General features: G+C 49.2%; 1 protein-coding gene across 1 annotated transcript in view; it reads left to right on the top strand.

Annotated features, from left to right (window-relative positions):
* Positions 1-16135, top strand: part of tacr2 (tachykinin receptor 2) — a 101539-nt gene that overhangs the window by 51157 nt on the left and 34247 nt on the right. The window contains exon 3 of the mRNA XM_080205234.1: positions 2930-3080. Coding sequence (XP_080061360.1) covers positions 2930-3080 — 151 coding nt within the window. The remainder of the gene's footprint in view (positions 1-2929; positions 3081-16135) is intronic.

Here is a 16135-nt window from a genome sequence, read left to right as displayed (position 1 = left end):
CACCTCCACAGTGGGCATGAATTCATTTAAACACATTTCAATATGATTACCCATATCCCCACCGGGCATTGAGCCACCCCCGTATATTCACACTGCGCCAATGTGACTTTACGTCGGTGAGGTTTGTGACAGGTTCACTGAGATATGAATGTGCCGTGGGGACCCCTCTGGGGGCAAGTGTAAAGGGCACCATGCCAAGCTGGCCAACATCACCTCTGGTTCTTTTATCAATTACATTAAATCTGTGTTCTCTAGTTACTGACCTTTCTGTCACTGGAAACCATTTATCCTTATTTGTTGCCTAATATTTGCTCTGTACTCTATATATTGGTCTAACAGTGATAACCATTACCATTTGCATTAACACCAATTTCTAAGTTGCTATTATAGTGTCTGCCATGCTCCATTTAATTCATACTGAAACATCTGTTTAGATTCACAAACTCACACCTCATTATGGTGCATTGACTGCAAGAACAAATAGAACTCGGTAATACAAAGCACAGACTTCACTAAATGCAATAAAAAGACTTATGAAGGCCATCTTGATTATAATAATTGATATTTTTGTATGAGAATCCTTCAGCCAAGACTGGGCATGAGCTCATTGGCTGTTCACTCTTGCTGAAGGGAAATTGGAAAATTTATCTCCCAGCCAAATCTCTGTTTAGTGCAGCAGGATGAGAATTCCCCACTGCTGAGAATGGCTCTAACTTTCCTGCTTTTGACTTTATAGGCATTTTCGGGACTGACAGATCTAAAGAGAGACCTGTTGTACTTTTCTAGTGAGTTTGTGATTATAGTCTGTTATAATTCAGGTCAGAAACTCCATGGTATCTGATGAAATTAGCCTAGACCATAGGTTTTACAATTTGAATTTGGCTCGTGTAAGCGTGAGATATTTCACTTCGGGTATGATTCAAATGATCCACTAGGAGCTTTTATCAAACAAGGTTTATTCAAGAATATAATTAACACATAGAGAGTAAATTAACAATAACTTTTACCAATTACAAACAAGAAAAAGACATGATATTGTATAAACCCTAACAACTAAATGCATTGTTCCAATACAACAAAACTCGTTACGAACATACACCTGTCTCAGGTTTAGCACAGAAAATAAGAAAGCTCAAGTGATTTTGGAACTTAGTCCTTGGGTTGGAGAATTCCCAGCCTTGTAACTTCCAGAAGACCTCGAGGTAGAGATAATGCCACTGCTGGCTTCTAGCTTTTAGCCAGCAAACCACTGCAGGGGACAAGGGCAATCTTTGTCTCTAGTTATTAGCTAGCAGACCACTAACAACAATCCAGAGAGAGGCCAAAGAAACTTGTTCCAAATTAGCAGAATCTCTAATACCAGGAAGAGAGGCACAGAAATATTGCCCCAAAGTCCAAACACCTTCTAACTAAAACAGCAGCCAAAATTGAAAATAAAGAACTCTTGGGAGAAGAAAAAAACTTTCCATCGGACCTGTCAATCAATTTTCCCATAACAATTTGTATAGGGTCATAAAGCCCCATAAAAGGTCATAAAGGTCTTAAAGTCAACAACTTTTACAGATGCACCATAGAAAGCATTCTTTCTGGTTGTATCACAGCTGCTGCTCTGCCCCAAGATGGCAAGAAACTACAAAAGGTTGTGAATGTAGCCCAATCCATCACACAAATCAATCTCCCATCCATTTACTGTCTATACTTCTCGCTGCCTCAGCAAAGTAGCCAACATAATTAAGAACCCCACACACCTTGGACATTCTCTCTTCCGCCTTTTTCCGTTGGGAAAAAAGATACAAAAGTCTGAGATTATGTTCCAACCGATTCAAGAACAGCTTCTTCCCTACTACCACCAGACTTTTGAATGGACTGAGCTTGCATTGAGTCGCTCTTTCTCTACATCCTAACTATGGTTATAATACTACATTCTGCACTCTCTCATTTCCTTCTCTATGAACAGTATGCTTTCTCTGTATAGCATGCAAGAAACAATACTTTTCATTGTTTACTAATACATGTGACAATAAATCAAATCAAATCAACAAGACCTTGGAGTCCTCGTGCATCAGTCACTGAAAGTATGTGTGCAGGTACAGCAGGCAGTAAAGAAGGCAAATGGTATGATGGCCTTCATAGCGAGAGGATTTGAGTATAGGGATAGGGATGTTTTACTGCAATTGTATGGGGCGTTGGTGAGGTCACACCTGGGGTATTGCATGCAGTTTTGGTTTCCTTATTCAAGAAAGGATGTCCTTGCCACAGTGTAGGTTTACCAGGCTGATTCTGGAACGGCATGCCTGTCATATGAGGGGAGACTAAGTCGGTTACTATTATGTTCACTGGAGTTTAGAAGAGTGAGAGGGGATATCATAGAAATTTATAAAATTCTATCAGTGTTAGACAGGGTAAATTCAGAAAGAATGGTCCCAATGGAATCCAGAACTAACCTTTTAGAACTGAGGTGAGGAAAAATGTCTTCACCCAGAGGGTGGGGAATGTGTGGAATTCACTCCCACAGAATATAATTGAGGCCAAAATGTTATGTGATTCCAAGAAGAAATTAGATATAGTTCTTGGGGCTATTGGGATCAAGGGATTTGGGAGGGAGGGAGGAGATCAGGATATTGAATTCAGGGATCAACCGTGATCAAGATGAATGGCAGAATAGGCTCAAAGGGCCAAATGGCCTACTCCTGCTTTTAGCTTCTATGTTTCTAAATGGAGAGCAAAGTGGTTCTCCACAGAACAAAGCACCAAATTGGTTATGTACCTTCCAGTCCTGTGCTTCCTACTGTTCACCTAATTTCTAATCTATTTCTAGAACTTAGACACAATCTCCAATTAAGTCACTCATTTTAAGCTCAAACTTTTCAAAACCCTTTTGCAATCTCTAAAACATCCAGTTTGTATAATTGATGATTGCATATTCCAGGTACCAACTTGTGGTGATCGTACTGACGTACCTAATGCCTTTGATGGTGATGGGAGTCACATATACCAAGGTGGGGATCACACTGTGGGCCAGTGAAATACCCGGAGACTCAACACAGAGATATCGCGAGCACCTGAATGCAAAAAGAAAGGTCTGTAGCAGAACCAAACAAAAAGTGTCTGTTTTAACCGCTACTAGTCAATAAAGATACAGTCATCTTTAGGTACTTAAACCCAATTTCCTTTATTTTAAATAGTAGACAATAGTAAGACATTATTTGATTTATGCATTCTTGAAATGCATAAATCAAAGAATGATTACCTGTTACTTAACTGAAGGTTGATTTCCATTTGCATATGAAACCTGGTCAGGATTTTGCTGTATAAATATCATCTTTCTCTTCTTCTCAGATGTTGTCTTCTTCCTGTGAGCTTGTTCCCCGAGTTCTTCACACTGCCCACTGTGTTAGCATTTATAAACTCCAAAAGTTCTTTGGGAACCGACAAATGAATGATCAGAAACCTGATTGTGCCATTCCATTTGGCCAATTAAATAGATCCAGCACAGAGGCTCTGGACACTCCAGACCCCATCACGGTTAGGCCTTCCTGCATACAGATTACATTCCAATGCTCATACAAGAAACACTGGCTCCAAACGTTCTGTAAAAATGTCCTTCTGTCGGGGACAAGCAGTGACATTTAACACCTTGATAAGTTTCGGGCCAGCTTGGCCACAGGAAATCCCAGCATACTTACAAACAACTTACCAAAAGATCAGGTTGACTTGACTGAAGGTCTTTCAGCGTATTAAAAGTTAAAACTCTGCCGGCCGCCAGCCACAAATCAGAGAACAGGGCACAGTTCCTGATGAATGCTTGAGAACCTGAAACAATTGCTATGGGCCAATGGGATTCATTTCTTTAAATCCACTGCAAGGTTCTCACTGTGACTGAAGGTCACTGCAAGTTTCAAGTGAAATCTTCTTCCTCGTTATTCCTTGGATATAGTCTCTAATTGAGGGTGACATGGAAAAGCTGGAATTAGTGGGGCAGCCATAGAACCCTACAGTGCAGAAAGAGGTCCTTCGGCCCATCGAGTCTGCACCAACCACAATCCCACCCAGGCCCTACCCCCATATCTCTATATATTATACCCTATTATAGCAAATAAATGATGCGTGCAGAAACGGAACGGCGATAATTATGGGGGATTTTAATCTGCATATTGATTGGATGACCCAAGTCGGATGCGGTGGGCTTGAGGAAGAGTTCTTGGAATGCTGTCGGGATAGTTTCCTTGAACAGTATGTGACGGAACCTACAAGGGAGTGAGCTATCTTAGATCTGGTGTTGTGTAACGAGGCAGGTAGAATTAGGGATCTTCTTGTGAGGGATCCTCTTGGGATGGGTGATCATAGCATGGTGGAATTTCTGATGCAGATGGAGGATGAGAAAGTAGGGTCCCAAACCTGTGTCCTCTGTTTGAACAGAGGGGAGTACGATAGGATGAGAGCAGAATTAGCGAATGTAGATTGGGGGCGCAGATTGGTCGGTAGGACGGCTGAGGAACAGTGGGGGATTTTTAAGGAGATCTTTTTCAGTACTCAGCAGGAATATATTCCAATGGTAAAGAAGGACTGTAGTAGAAGGGATAACCAGCCGTGGTTATGTAAGGAAATAAAGGAGAGTGTTAAATTAAAAGCTGATGCGTTCAGAGTGGCTAAAAGTAGTGGGCAATTAGAAGATTGGGAAAGATTTAAAAATCAACAAAGAATGACTAAGACGTTGATAAAGAAAGGAAGGATAGAGTGTGAAGCTAAACTAGCACTAAATATGAAAAAGGGCAGTAAGTGTTTTTACAAATATATAAAGAAGAAGAGGCTGGCTAGAGTGAATGTTGGACCCTTGGAGGATGAGAGGGGGGATTTAGTGGTGGGAGATGAGGAGATGGCGGAGGCCTTAAATAAGTTTTTTGCCTCGGTCTTCACGGAGGAGGACACGAATAGTTTACCAGATATTAAAGATGGAAGGATGGTAGGAGTTGAGGGCCTGAATGCGATTACTGTCACTAGAGAGGTAGTGCTTGATCGACTAACAGGACTGATGGTGGACAAGTCCCCAGGACCAGATGGAATGCATCCCAGGGTTCTGAAGGAAATGGCAGAGGTGATAGTGGATGCCTTAGTGATTATTTACCAAAATTCACTGGATTCTGGGGAAATGCCGGAAGATTGGAAAACGGCTAATGTTACGCCGCTGTTTAAAAAAGTTAGCAGACAAAAGGCAGGGAATTATAGACCGGTTAGTTTAACGTCTGTAGTTGGAAAAATGCTAGAATCCGTCATCAAAGAAGAAATAGCGAGGCACCTAGAAAAGAATGGTTTGATCGAGCAGATGCAGCATGGATTCGTTAAGGGGAAGTCGTGTTTGACGAATTTATTGGATTCTATGAGGATGTGAATAGTGCGGTAGACAGAGGGGAACCTGTGGATGTGGTGTTTTCAGATTTCCAAAAGGCGTTTGATAAGGTGCCTCACAAAAGGTTGCTACAGAAGGTTAGGGTGCATGGAGTTGGGGGTAAGGTGTTAGCGTGGATAGAGGATTGGCTGTCTAATAGGAAGCAGAGAGTTGGTATCAATGGGTGCTATTCTGGTTGGCAGTTAGTGACTAGTGGAGTGCCGCAGGGATCGGTGCTGGGGCCTCAACTATTTACCATTTATATAGGTGATCTGGAGAAGGGGGCTGAGTGTAGGGTGTCGAAATTTGCTGATGACACGAAGATGAGTGGAAAAGCAAATTGCGTGGAGGGTGTGGAAAGTCTGCAGAGGGATCTGGATAGGCTGAGCGAGTGGGCGAGGACCTGGCAGATGGAGTATAATGTTAGCAAGTGTGAGGTTATCCACTTTGGCAGAAATAATAGTAGGAGGGATTATTATTTAAAGGGCGAAAAGCTGCAGCATGCTACGGTGCAGAGGGACCTGGGGGTCCTTGTGCACGAGTTGCAAAAACCCAGCCTGCAGGTGCAGCAGGTGATCAAGAAGGCGAATGGGATGTTGGCCTTTATAGTGAGGGGGATAGAATACAATAGTAGGGAGGTCTTGCTGCAACTGTACAGGGCACTGGTGAGGCCGCAGCTGGAGTATTGTGTGCAGTTTTGGTCGCCGCACTTGCGGAAGGATATATTGGCCTTGGAGGGAGTGCAGAGGAGGTTCACTAGGCTGATACCAGAGGTGAGGGGGTTGGACTATGAAGAGAGACTAAATAGACTGGGTCTGTACTTGTTGGAGTTTAGAAGGATGAGGGGGGATCTTATAGAGACGTATAAGATAATGAAGGGGATGGATAGAGCAGAGGTAGAGAGATTCTTCCTGCTCAGAAAGGACAGCAGGACTAGAGGGCACAGCCTCAAGATAAGGGGGGGGACAGTTTAGATCGGAGTTGAGGAGGAACTTCTTCACTCAAAGGGTGGTGAATCTCTGGAATTCTCTGCCTGTTGAAGTGGTGGAGGCTGCCTCGCTAAATATATTTAAGTCATGGGTAGATAGGTTTCTGATAGACAAGGGAATTAAGGGTTATGGGGAGAAGGCGGGAAAGTGGAACTGATCCACTTCAGATCAGCCATGATCTTATTGAATGGCGGGGCAGGCTTGAAGGGCTAGATGGCCTACTCCTGCTCCTATTTCTTATGTTCTTATAACCACTAATCCCTCAAATCTACTCATTCCTGGACACTAAGGGGCAATTTTAGCACGGCCAATCAACCTAACCTGCACATCTTTGGACTGTGGGAGGAAAGTGGAGCACCCGGAGGAAACCCATGCAGGCATGGGGAGAACATGCAAACTCCACACAGATAGTGACCCAAACCAGGAATCGAACCCAGGTCCCTGGAGCTGTGAAGCAGCAGTGCTAACCACTGTGCATTGTGCTGCCCGGTAGGCTTAAATATATTGGCATCATATTCCTGGCCAGAATGGAATAGATTCATAAATAAGAACAAAGAAAATTCCAGCACAGGAACAGGCCCTTCGGCCCCTCCAAGCCTGCCCCGACCATGCTGCCCGACTGATCTAAAACCCCCTCCCCTTCTGGGGAACATATCCCTCTATTCCCATCCTATTCATGTACTTGTCAAGACACCCCTTAAAACTCACTACCGTATCCGCTTCCACTACCTCCCCGGGCAATGAGTTCCAGGCACCCACCACTCTGTGTGTAAAAAATCTGCCTTGTACAGCTCCTTTAAACGTTGCCCCTCGCACCTTAAACCTGTGCCCCCCGAGTAATTGACTCTTCCACCCTGGGAAAAAGCTTCTGACTATCCACTCTGTCCATGCCTCTCATAGTCTTGTCGACTTCTATCAGGTCGCCCCTCAACCTCCGTCGCTCCAGTGAGAACAAACGAAATTTCTCCAACCTCTCCTCATAGCTAATGCCCCCCATACCAGGCAACATCCTGGTACATCTTTTCTGTACTCTCTCCAAAGCCTCCACATCCTTCTGGTAGTGTGGTGATCAGAATTGAACACTAAGGTTCTATAAAGCTGCAACATGACTTGCCAATTTTTAACTTAATACCCCGGCTGAGGAAGGCAAGCATGCCGTATGCCTTCTTGACTACCTTCTCCACCTGCAGTGCCACTTTCAGTGACCTGTGTACCTGTACACCCAGATCCCTCTGTCTATCAATACTCCTAAAGGTTCTGCCATTTACTGTATATTTCCTATCTGTATTAGACCTTTCAAAATGCATTACGTCACATTTGCCTGGATTAAACTCCATCTGCCATCTCTCTGCCCAAGTCTCCAACTGATCTATATCCTGCTGTATCCTCTGATGTTCCTCATCGCTATCCACAAATCCACCAACCTTTGTGTCGTCCGCAAACTTACTAATCAATCCAGTTACATTTTCCTCCAAATCATTTATATATATTACAAACAGTAAAGGTCCCAGCAGGTCCCTGAGGAACACCACTTGTCATGATGTGGATGTGCCGGAATTGGACTGGGGTAAACACAGTAAAAAGTTTGACAACACCAGGTTTTAGTCCAACCGATTTATTTGATAGTAAACGCACAAACTTTGGAGGTTTCCCTCTTCGTCAGGTGAATGGAGAGTGCTGTCTGTGCTTTATATGCTCTGTCCGAGGCCAGAACTCTCCACTCACCTGACGAAGAGGGAAACCTCGAAAGCTTGTGCGTTTACTATCAAATAAATCGGTTGGACTAAAACCTGGTGTTGTCAGACTTTTTACTGTGAACACCACTTGTCACAGCCCTCCATTCAGAAACACACTGCTATCGTCTGTCTTCTGTGACTGAGCCAGTTTTGTATCCACCTTGCCAGCTCACCTCTGATCCCCTGGGACTTCACCTTCTGCACCAGTCTGCCATGAGGGACCTTGTCAGAGGCCTTACTGAAATTCATGTAGAAATCTTCCAGTTAATCACACACGGGGATTGATTTTACACACAATCCGTATCATGGAAATATCCTCCAGATTCTGCATTTCTTTAGAGATTTTACCATTCTGGGAGAACTTTAGCAGTTTCAATTATTTGCTCCAATTACTTGTATTCATCGAGACGACTGAAATGAAATCTGATAGTGCCCTGTTTAAATAAACATTATTTGCTGAATAAATAGACTTTGCTGACTGTGCAATTGACCGTTTGCCGAAAACCTTGCCTGGTTTCCAAATCATCAGCTCAGCCAAGATATCAATTAGTTACTGAAACTCTGACGCATATCGAATCAATTTACATCAGGTAGGGATATACCCACACCCAGCATCCACAACACCCCCACACCCAAAATCCACAACACCCCCACACCCAGCATCCACAACCCCCCCCACACCCAGCATCCACAACCCCCCACACCCAGCATCCACAACACCCCCACACCCAAAATCCACAACACCCCTACACCCAGCATCCACAACACCCCCACACCCAGCATCCACAACACCCCCACACCCAAAATCCACAACACCCCCACACCCAGCATCCACAACACCCCCACACCCAGCATCCACAACACCCCCACACCCAAAATCCACAACACCCCCACACCCAGCATCCACAACACCCCCACACCCAGCATCCACAACACCCCCACACCCAGCATCCACAACACCCCCACACCCAGCATCCACAACACCCCCACACCCAGCATCCACAACGCCCCCCCACACCCAGCATCCACAACCACCCCACACCCAGCGTCCACAACACCCCCACACCCAGCATCCACAACACCCCCCCACACCCAGCATCCACAACACCCCCCACACCCAGCATCCACAACCCCCCCACACCCAGCATCCACAACACCCCCCACACCCAGCATCCACAACCCCCCCCCCACACCCAGCATCCACAACCCCCCACACCCACCGTCCAGTTCACATCCACCCCCCCCAACACCCAGTGTCCAGTTCACATCCACCCCCCCCAACACCCAGTGTCCAGTTCACATCCACCCCCCCCAAACCCAGTGTCCAGTTCACATCCACCCCCCCCCCACACCCAGTGTCCAGTTCACATCCACCTCCCCCAACACCCAGTGTCCAGTTCACATCCACCCCCCCCACACCCAGTGTCCAGTTCACATCCACCCCCCCCCCCCACACCCAGTGTCCAGTTCACACCCACCCCCCCCACACCCAGCGTCCAGTTCACACCCACCCCCCCCAACACCCAGTGTCCAGTTCACATCCACCCCCCCACACCCAGCGTCCACAACCCCCCCACACCCACCGTCCAGTTCACATCCACCCCCCCCAACACCCAGTGTCCAGTTCACATCCACCTCCCCCCACACCCAGTGTCCACAACCCCCCCACACCCAGCATCCACAACACCCCCACACCCAGCATCCACAAGCCCCCCACACCCAGCATCCACAACCCCCCCACACCCAGCATCCACAACCCCCCCACACCCAGCGTCCACAACCCCCCCACACCCAGCGTCCACAACCCCCCCACACCCAGCATCCACAACCCCCCACACCCAGCATCCACAACACCCCCACACCCAGCATCCACAACACCCCCACACCCAGCATCCACAACCTCCCCCACACCCAGCATCCACAACACCCCCACACCCAGCATCCACAACCCTCCCACACCCAGCATCCACAACACCCCCACACCCAGCATCCACAACCACCCCCACACCCAGCATCCACAACACCCCCACACCCAGCATCCACAACCCCCCCCACACCCAGCATCCACAACACCCCCCACACCCAGCATCCACAACCCCCCCCACACCCAGCATCCACAACCCCCCACACCCACCGTCCAGTTCACATCCACCCCCCGCAACACCCAGTGTCCAGTTCACATCCACCCCCCCCAAACCCAGTGTCCAGTTCACATCCACCCCCCCCACACCCAGTGTCCAGTTCACATCCACCCCCCCCACACCCAGTGTCCAGTTCACATCCACCCCCCCCCACACCCAGTGTCCAGTTCACATCCACCTCCCCCAACACCCAGTGTCCAGTTCACATCCACCCCCCCCACACCCAGTGTCCAGTTCACACCCACCCCCCCCACACCCAGCGTCCAGTTCACACCCACCCCCCCCAACACCCAGTGTCCAGTTCACATCCACCCCCCCACACCCAGCGTCCACAACCCCCCCACACCCACCGTCCAGTTCACATCCACCCCCCCCAACACCCAGTGTCCAGTTCACATCCACCTCCCCCCACACCCAGTGTCCACAACCCCCCCACACCCAGCGTCCACAACCCCCCCACACCCAGCATCCACAACCCCCCACACCCAGCATCCACAACCCCCCACACCCAGCATCCACAACCCCCCCCACACCCAGCATCCACAACCCCCCCCACACCCAGCATCCACAACACCCCCACACCCAGCATCCACAACCCCCCACACCCAGCATCCACAACACCCCCACACCCAGCATCCACAACACCCCCACACCCAGCGTCCACAACACCCCTACACCCAGCATCCACAACCCCTCCACACACAGCATCCACAACACCCCCACACCCAGCATCCACAACCCCCCCTACACCCAGCATCCACAACACCCCCACACCCAGCGTCCACAACCCCCCCACACCCAGCATCCACAACACCCCCACACCCAGCATCCACAACCCCCCCACACCCGCATCCACAACACCCCCACACCCAGCATCCACAACCCCCCCCACACCCAGCGTCCAGTTCACATCGACCCCCCCCACCCCCAGCGTCCAGTTCACACCCACCCCCCCCACACCCAGTGTCCAGTTCACATCCACCCCCCCACACCCAGTGTCCAGTTCACACCCACCCCCCCACCACCCAGTGTCCAGTTCACATCCACCCCCCCCACACCCAGTGTCCAGTTCACATCCACCCCCCCCACACCCAGCGTCCAGTTCACATCCACCCCCCCACACCCAGTGTCCAGTTCACACCCACCCCCCCCACACCCAGTGTCCAGTTCACATCCACCCCCCCCACACCCAGTGTCCAGTTCACATCCACCCCCCCACATCCAGCGTCCAGTTCACACCCACCCCCCCCACACCCAGTGTCCAGTTCACATCCACCACCCCCCCACACCCAGTGTCCAGTTCACATCCACCCCCCCCCACACCCAGTGTCCAGTTCACATCCACCCCCCCCACACCCAGTGTCCAGTTCACATCCACCCCCCCCACACCCAGCGTCCAGTTCACATCCACCCCCCCCACACCCAGTGTCCAGTTCACATCCACCCCCCCCACACCCAGTGTCCAGTTCACATCCACCCCCCCCACACCCACCGTCCAGTTCACACCCACCCCCCCCACACCCAGTGTCCAGTTCACATCCACCCCCCTCACACCCACCGTCCAGTTCACACCCACCCCCCCCACACCCAGTGTCCAGTTCACATCCACCCCCCCCACACCCACCGTCCAGTTCACACCCACCCCCCCCACACCCAGTGTCCAGTTCACATCCACCCCCCCCACACCCAGTGTCCAGTTCACATCCACCCCCCCCACACCCAGTGTCCAGTTCACATCCACCCCCCCCACACCCAGTGTCCAGTTCACACCCACCCCCCCCACACCCAGTGTCCAGTTCACATCCACCCCCCCCACACCCAGTGTCCAGTTCACATCCACCCCCCCCACACCCAGTGTCCAGTTCACATCCACCCCCCCAACACCCAGTGTCCAGTTCACATCCAACCCCCCCCAACACCCAGTGTCCAGTTCACATCCACCCCCCCACACCCAGTGTCCAGTTCACATCCACCCCCCCCCACACCCAGTGTCCAGTTCACATCCACCCCCCCCCCACACCCAGTGTCCAGTTCACATCCACCCCCCCCCCCAACACCTTGAGCAATTGGGGCTCATTCTGGGGAAGGTGGGACCTCTACAAGAGGATGGTCTACACCTGAATCAGAGGGGAACCAATATCCTGGGGGGTATATTTGCAAAGGCCATGCAGGGAGGTCTAAACTGATTCAGAGGGGGGTGGGATCCTGAGTAGAGGGGGTGAAAGTGAGGGGGGCATAGATGGGGACTGCAATGCACGGCATCGCAGGGGTGGGGCAGAGCAGGGTTTGAAATGCGTATACTTTAATGTGAGGAGTATTCGCAATAAAGTGGATGAACTTGCAGCGTGGATCAGTACCTGGGACTTTGATGTTGTGGCCATTTCAGAGACGTGGATAGAGCAGGGTCAGGAATGGTTGTTGCAGGTCCCGGGGTTCAAATGCTTCAGTCGGAGTAGAGAAGGAGGTAGAAGGGGGGGAGGGGTAGCATTATTAGTCAAGGATTGTATCACAGTGTCAGAGAAGAAGTTTGATGAGGACTTGTCTGTTGAGGTAGTATGGGCTGAGATTAGAAATAGGAGAGGAGAGGTCACCCTGTTGGGAGTCTTTTATAGACCTCCTAAAAGTTCTAGAGAGGCTGAGGAAAGGATTGCGGAGATAATCCTGGATAGGAGTGAAAGTAATAGGGTAATTGTTATGGGGGACTTTAACTTTACTAATATTGATTGGAATTGCTATAGCTCTAGCTCGTTAGAGGGGTCAGTTTTTGTACAAATCGTGCAGGAAGGTTTTTTGACTCAGTATGTAGATAGGCCAACTAGAGGTGAGGCTATATTGGATTTGGTGCTGGGAAATGAGCCAGACCAGGTGCTGGACTTGGAAGTTGGTGTGCATTTTGGTGATAGTGACCACAATTCAGTTACGTTCACCTTAGTGATGGAAAGGGATAGGCATGAACCTCGGGACAGTAGTTTTAGCTGTGGGAAGGGTGATTATGAGGCTATTAGGAGAGAATTAGGAAGCATAGGTTGGACTAGGAGACTACAGGGACTGGGAACGTCCGAAATGTGGAGTTTTTTCAAGGAGCAGCTACTGCGAGTCATTGATAGGTATGTCCCTGTCAGGCAAGGAGGAATTGGTAGGGCTAGGGAACCGTGGTGCACTAAAAAAGTTGATTCGTTGGTTAGAAAGAAAAAGGAGGCTTGTGTTCGGATGAGACTTGAGGGCTCAGGTAGTGCACTAGAAAGCTTTAGATTGGCTAGGAGAGAGTTGAAGAGTGAGTTAAGAAGGGCTAAAAGAGGACATGAGAAGACTTTGGCTGATAGGATTAAGGAGAATCCTAAGGCGTTCTATAGGTATGTTAAGAACAGAAGGTTGGTTAGGGCAAGATTAGGGCCAGTTACAGACAGCAGAGGGAAGTTGTGTGTGGAACCGGAAGAGATTGGAGAAGCATTGAACCAATATTTCTCTTCGGTGTTCACGCAGGGGGACATGAATGTAGCTGAGGAGAACACTGGGTTGCAGGAGTGTAAACTAGACAGTATTGCAGTTGATAAGGGGGATGTGCTGGATATTCTTGAGGGTTTGAAAATAGATAAGTCCCCTGGTCCGGACGGGATTTACCCTAGGATTCTCTGGGAGGCAAGAGAGGTGATTGCAGAGCCTCTGGCTCTGATCTTCAGGTCGTCGTTAGTCTCAGGTATAGTACCGGAAGATTGGAGGATAGCGAATGTTGTCCCATTGTTTAAGAAGGGGAACAGAGACTTCCCCGGGAATTATAGACCGGTGAGTCTTACTTCTGTTGTGGGCAAGGTTTTAGAAAAAATTATTAGGGATAGGATTTATAGTTATTTGGAGAGTAATGAATTGATTGGAGATAGTCAGCATGGTTTTGTAGTGGGTAAGTCGTGCCTTACTAACCTTATTGAGTTTTTTGAGAAAGTGACCAAAGAGGTGGATGGGGGTAAAGCAGTTGACGTGGTATATATGGATTTTAGTAAGGCGTTTGATAAGGTTCACCATGGTAGGCTTCTGCAGAAAATGCAGACGTATGGGATTGGGGGTAATCTAGGTAATTGGATCAGGAATTGGCTAGCAGATAGGAGACAGAGGGTGGTGGTTGATGGTAAATATTCATCATGGAGTACAGTTACGAGTGGTGTGCCTCAGGGATCTGTTTTGGGGCCACTGCTGTTTGTAATTGAGGTTATAGTTGGGTGGATTAGTAAATTTGCTGATGACACCAAAGTCGGAGGTGTGGTAGATTGTGAGGAAGGGTGTCATAGTTTGCAGGGAGACTTAGACAGGTTGCAGAGCTGGGCCGAGAGGTGGCGAATGGAGTTTAATGCGGAGAAGTGTGAGGTAATTCACTTTGGTAGGAATAACAGATGTGTCGAGTATAGGGCTAACGGGAGGACTCTGAATACATAGAACATAGAACATAGAACGTAGAACACTACAGCACAAACAGGCCCTTCGGCCCACGAGTTGTGCCGATCACATCAACACCTACCAACCTACAGACCTATCTATAACCCTCAATCTCATTAAACCCCATATACTTATCCAGAAGTCTTTTAAAAGACCCCAGCGAGTTCGCCTCCACCACCACTGACGGCAGCCGATTCCATTCACTCACCACCCTCTGAGTGAAAAACTTACCCCTAACATCACTTCTGAACCTCCCTCCCCGCACCTTAAATCTGTATCCTCTCGTAGCAACCATTTCAACCTGGGGAAATAGCCTCTGAGAGTCCACCCTATCTATTCCTCTCAACATTTTGTAAACTTCTATCAGGTCGCCTCTCAACCGTCGTCTCTCCAGGGAAAAGAGTCCCAGCTCCCTCAACCTAACTTCATAAGGCATGCCTCCCAGTCCAGGCAACATCCTTGTAAATCTCCTCTGTACCCTCTCAATAGCTTCTACATCTTTCCTATAGTGAGGCGACCAGAACTGCGCACAATACTCTAAATGAGGCCTGACAAGGGTCTTATAAAGTTGCAGCATTACCTCCCGACTCCTAAACTCAATCCCTCGATTAATGAAGGCCAGTACACCATACGCCTTCTTGACCACCTCCTCCCCTTGATAGTGTACTCGTTCATCCCGTTGGTTCTGCCAAAATGGACGACTACTCATTTATCTGCGTTGAAGTCCATCTGCCACTTCTCCGCCCAGTCCTGCATCGTATTTATGTCCTGCTGCAACTTTTGCCATCCTTCCAGACCATCCACAACACCACCGACCTTAGTGTCATCAGCGAAACTTACTTACCCATCCCTCCACTTCCTCACAGAGGAAGTGGAGGGATGTGTGGGTGTGGGGGGGGTTGTGGATGCTGGGTGTGGGGGGTTGTGGATCCTCACACACACACACACGCACACACGCACACGCACGCACACACACACACACACGTGCACACACACGCACACACACGCACGCACACACACACGCGCACGCACGCACACACACGCACGTGCACACGCACGCTCACACACGCGCACACACACACGCACACACACACACACACACACACACACAGAGGGATCTAGGTGTATGTGTACATAGATCCCTGAAAGTAGGGAATCAAGTAGATAAGGTTGTTAGGAAGGCATACGGTGTCTTGGCGTTTATTGGTAGGGGGATTGAATTTAGGAGTCGCAGCGTCATGTTGCAACTGTACACAACTCTGGTGCGGCCGCACTTGGAGTGTTGTGTGCAGTTCTGGTCCCCATATTATAGGAAGGATGTGGAGGCTTTGGAGAGGGTGCAGAGGAGGTTTACCAGGATGTTGCCTGGTATGGAGGGGAGGTCCTATGAGGAGAGACTGAGGGATTTGGGGTTGTTTTCGCGAGAAAGAAGGCGGCTAAGAGGGGATCTTATTG

This window comes from Carcharhinus amblyrhynchos, chromosome 17 (genome assembly GCF_965287045.1).
Source record: "Carcharhinus amblyrhynchos chromosome 17, sCarAmb.v2.hapA, whole genome shotgun sequence".
NCBI lineage: Eukaryota > Metazoa > Chordata > Chondrichthyes > Carcharhiniformes > Carcharhinidae > Carcharhinus > Carcharhinus amblyrhynchos.
The sequence above is the reverse complement of the archived record's forward strand: the minus strand, read 5'-3'. Positions and strand labels throughout refer to the sequence as shown.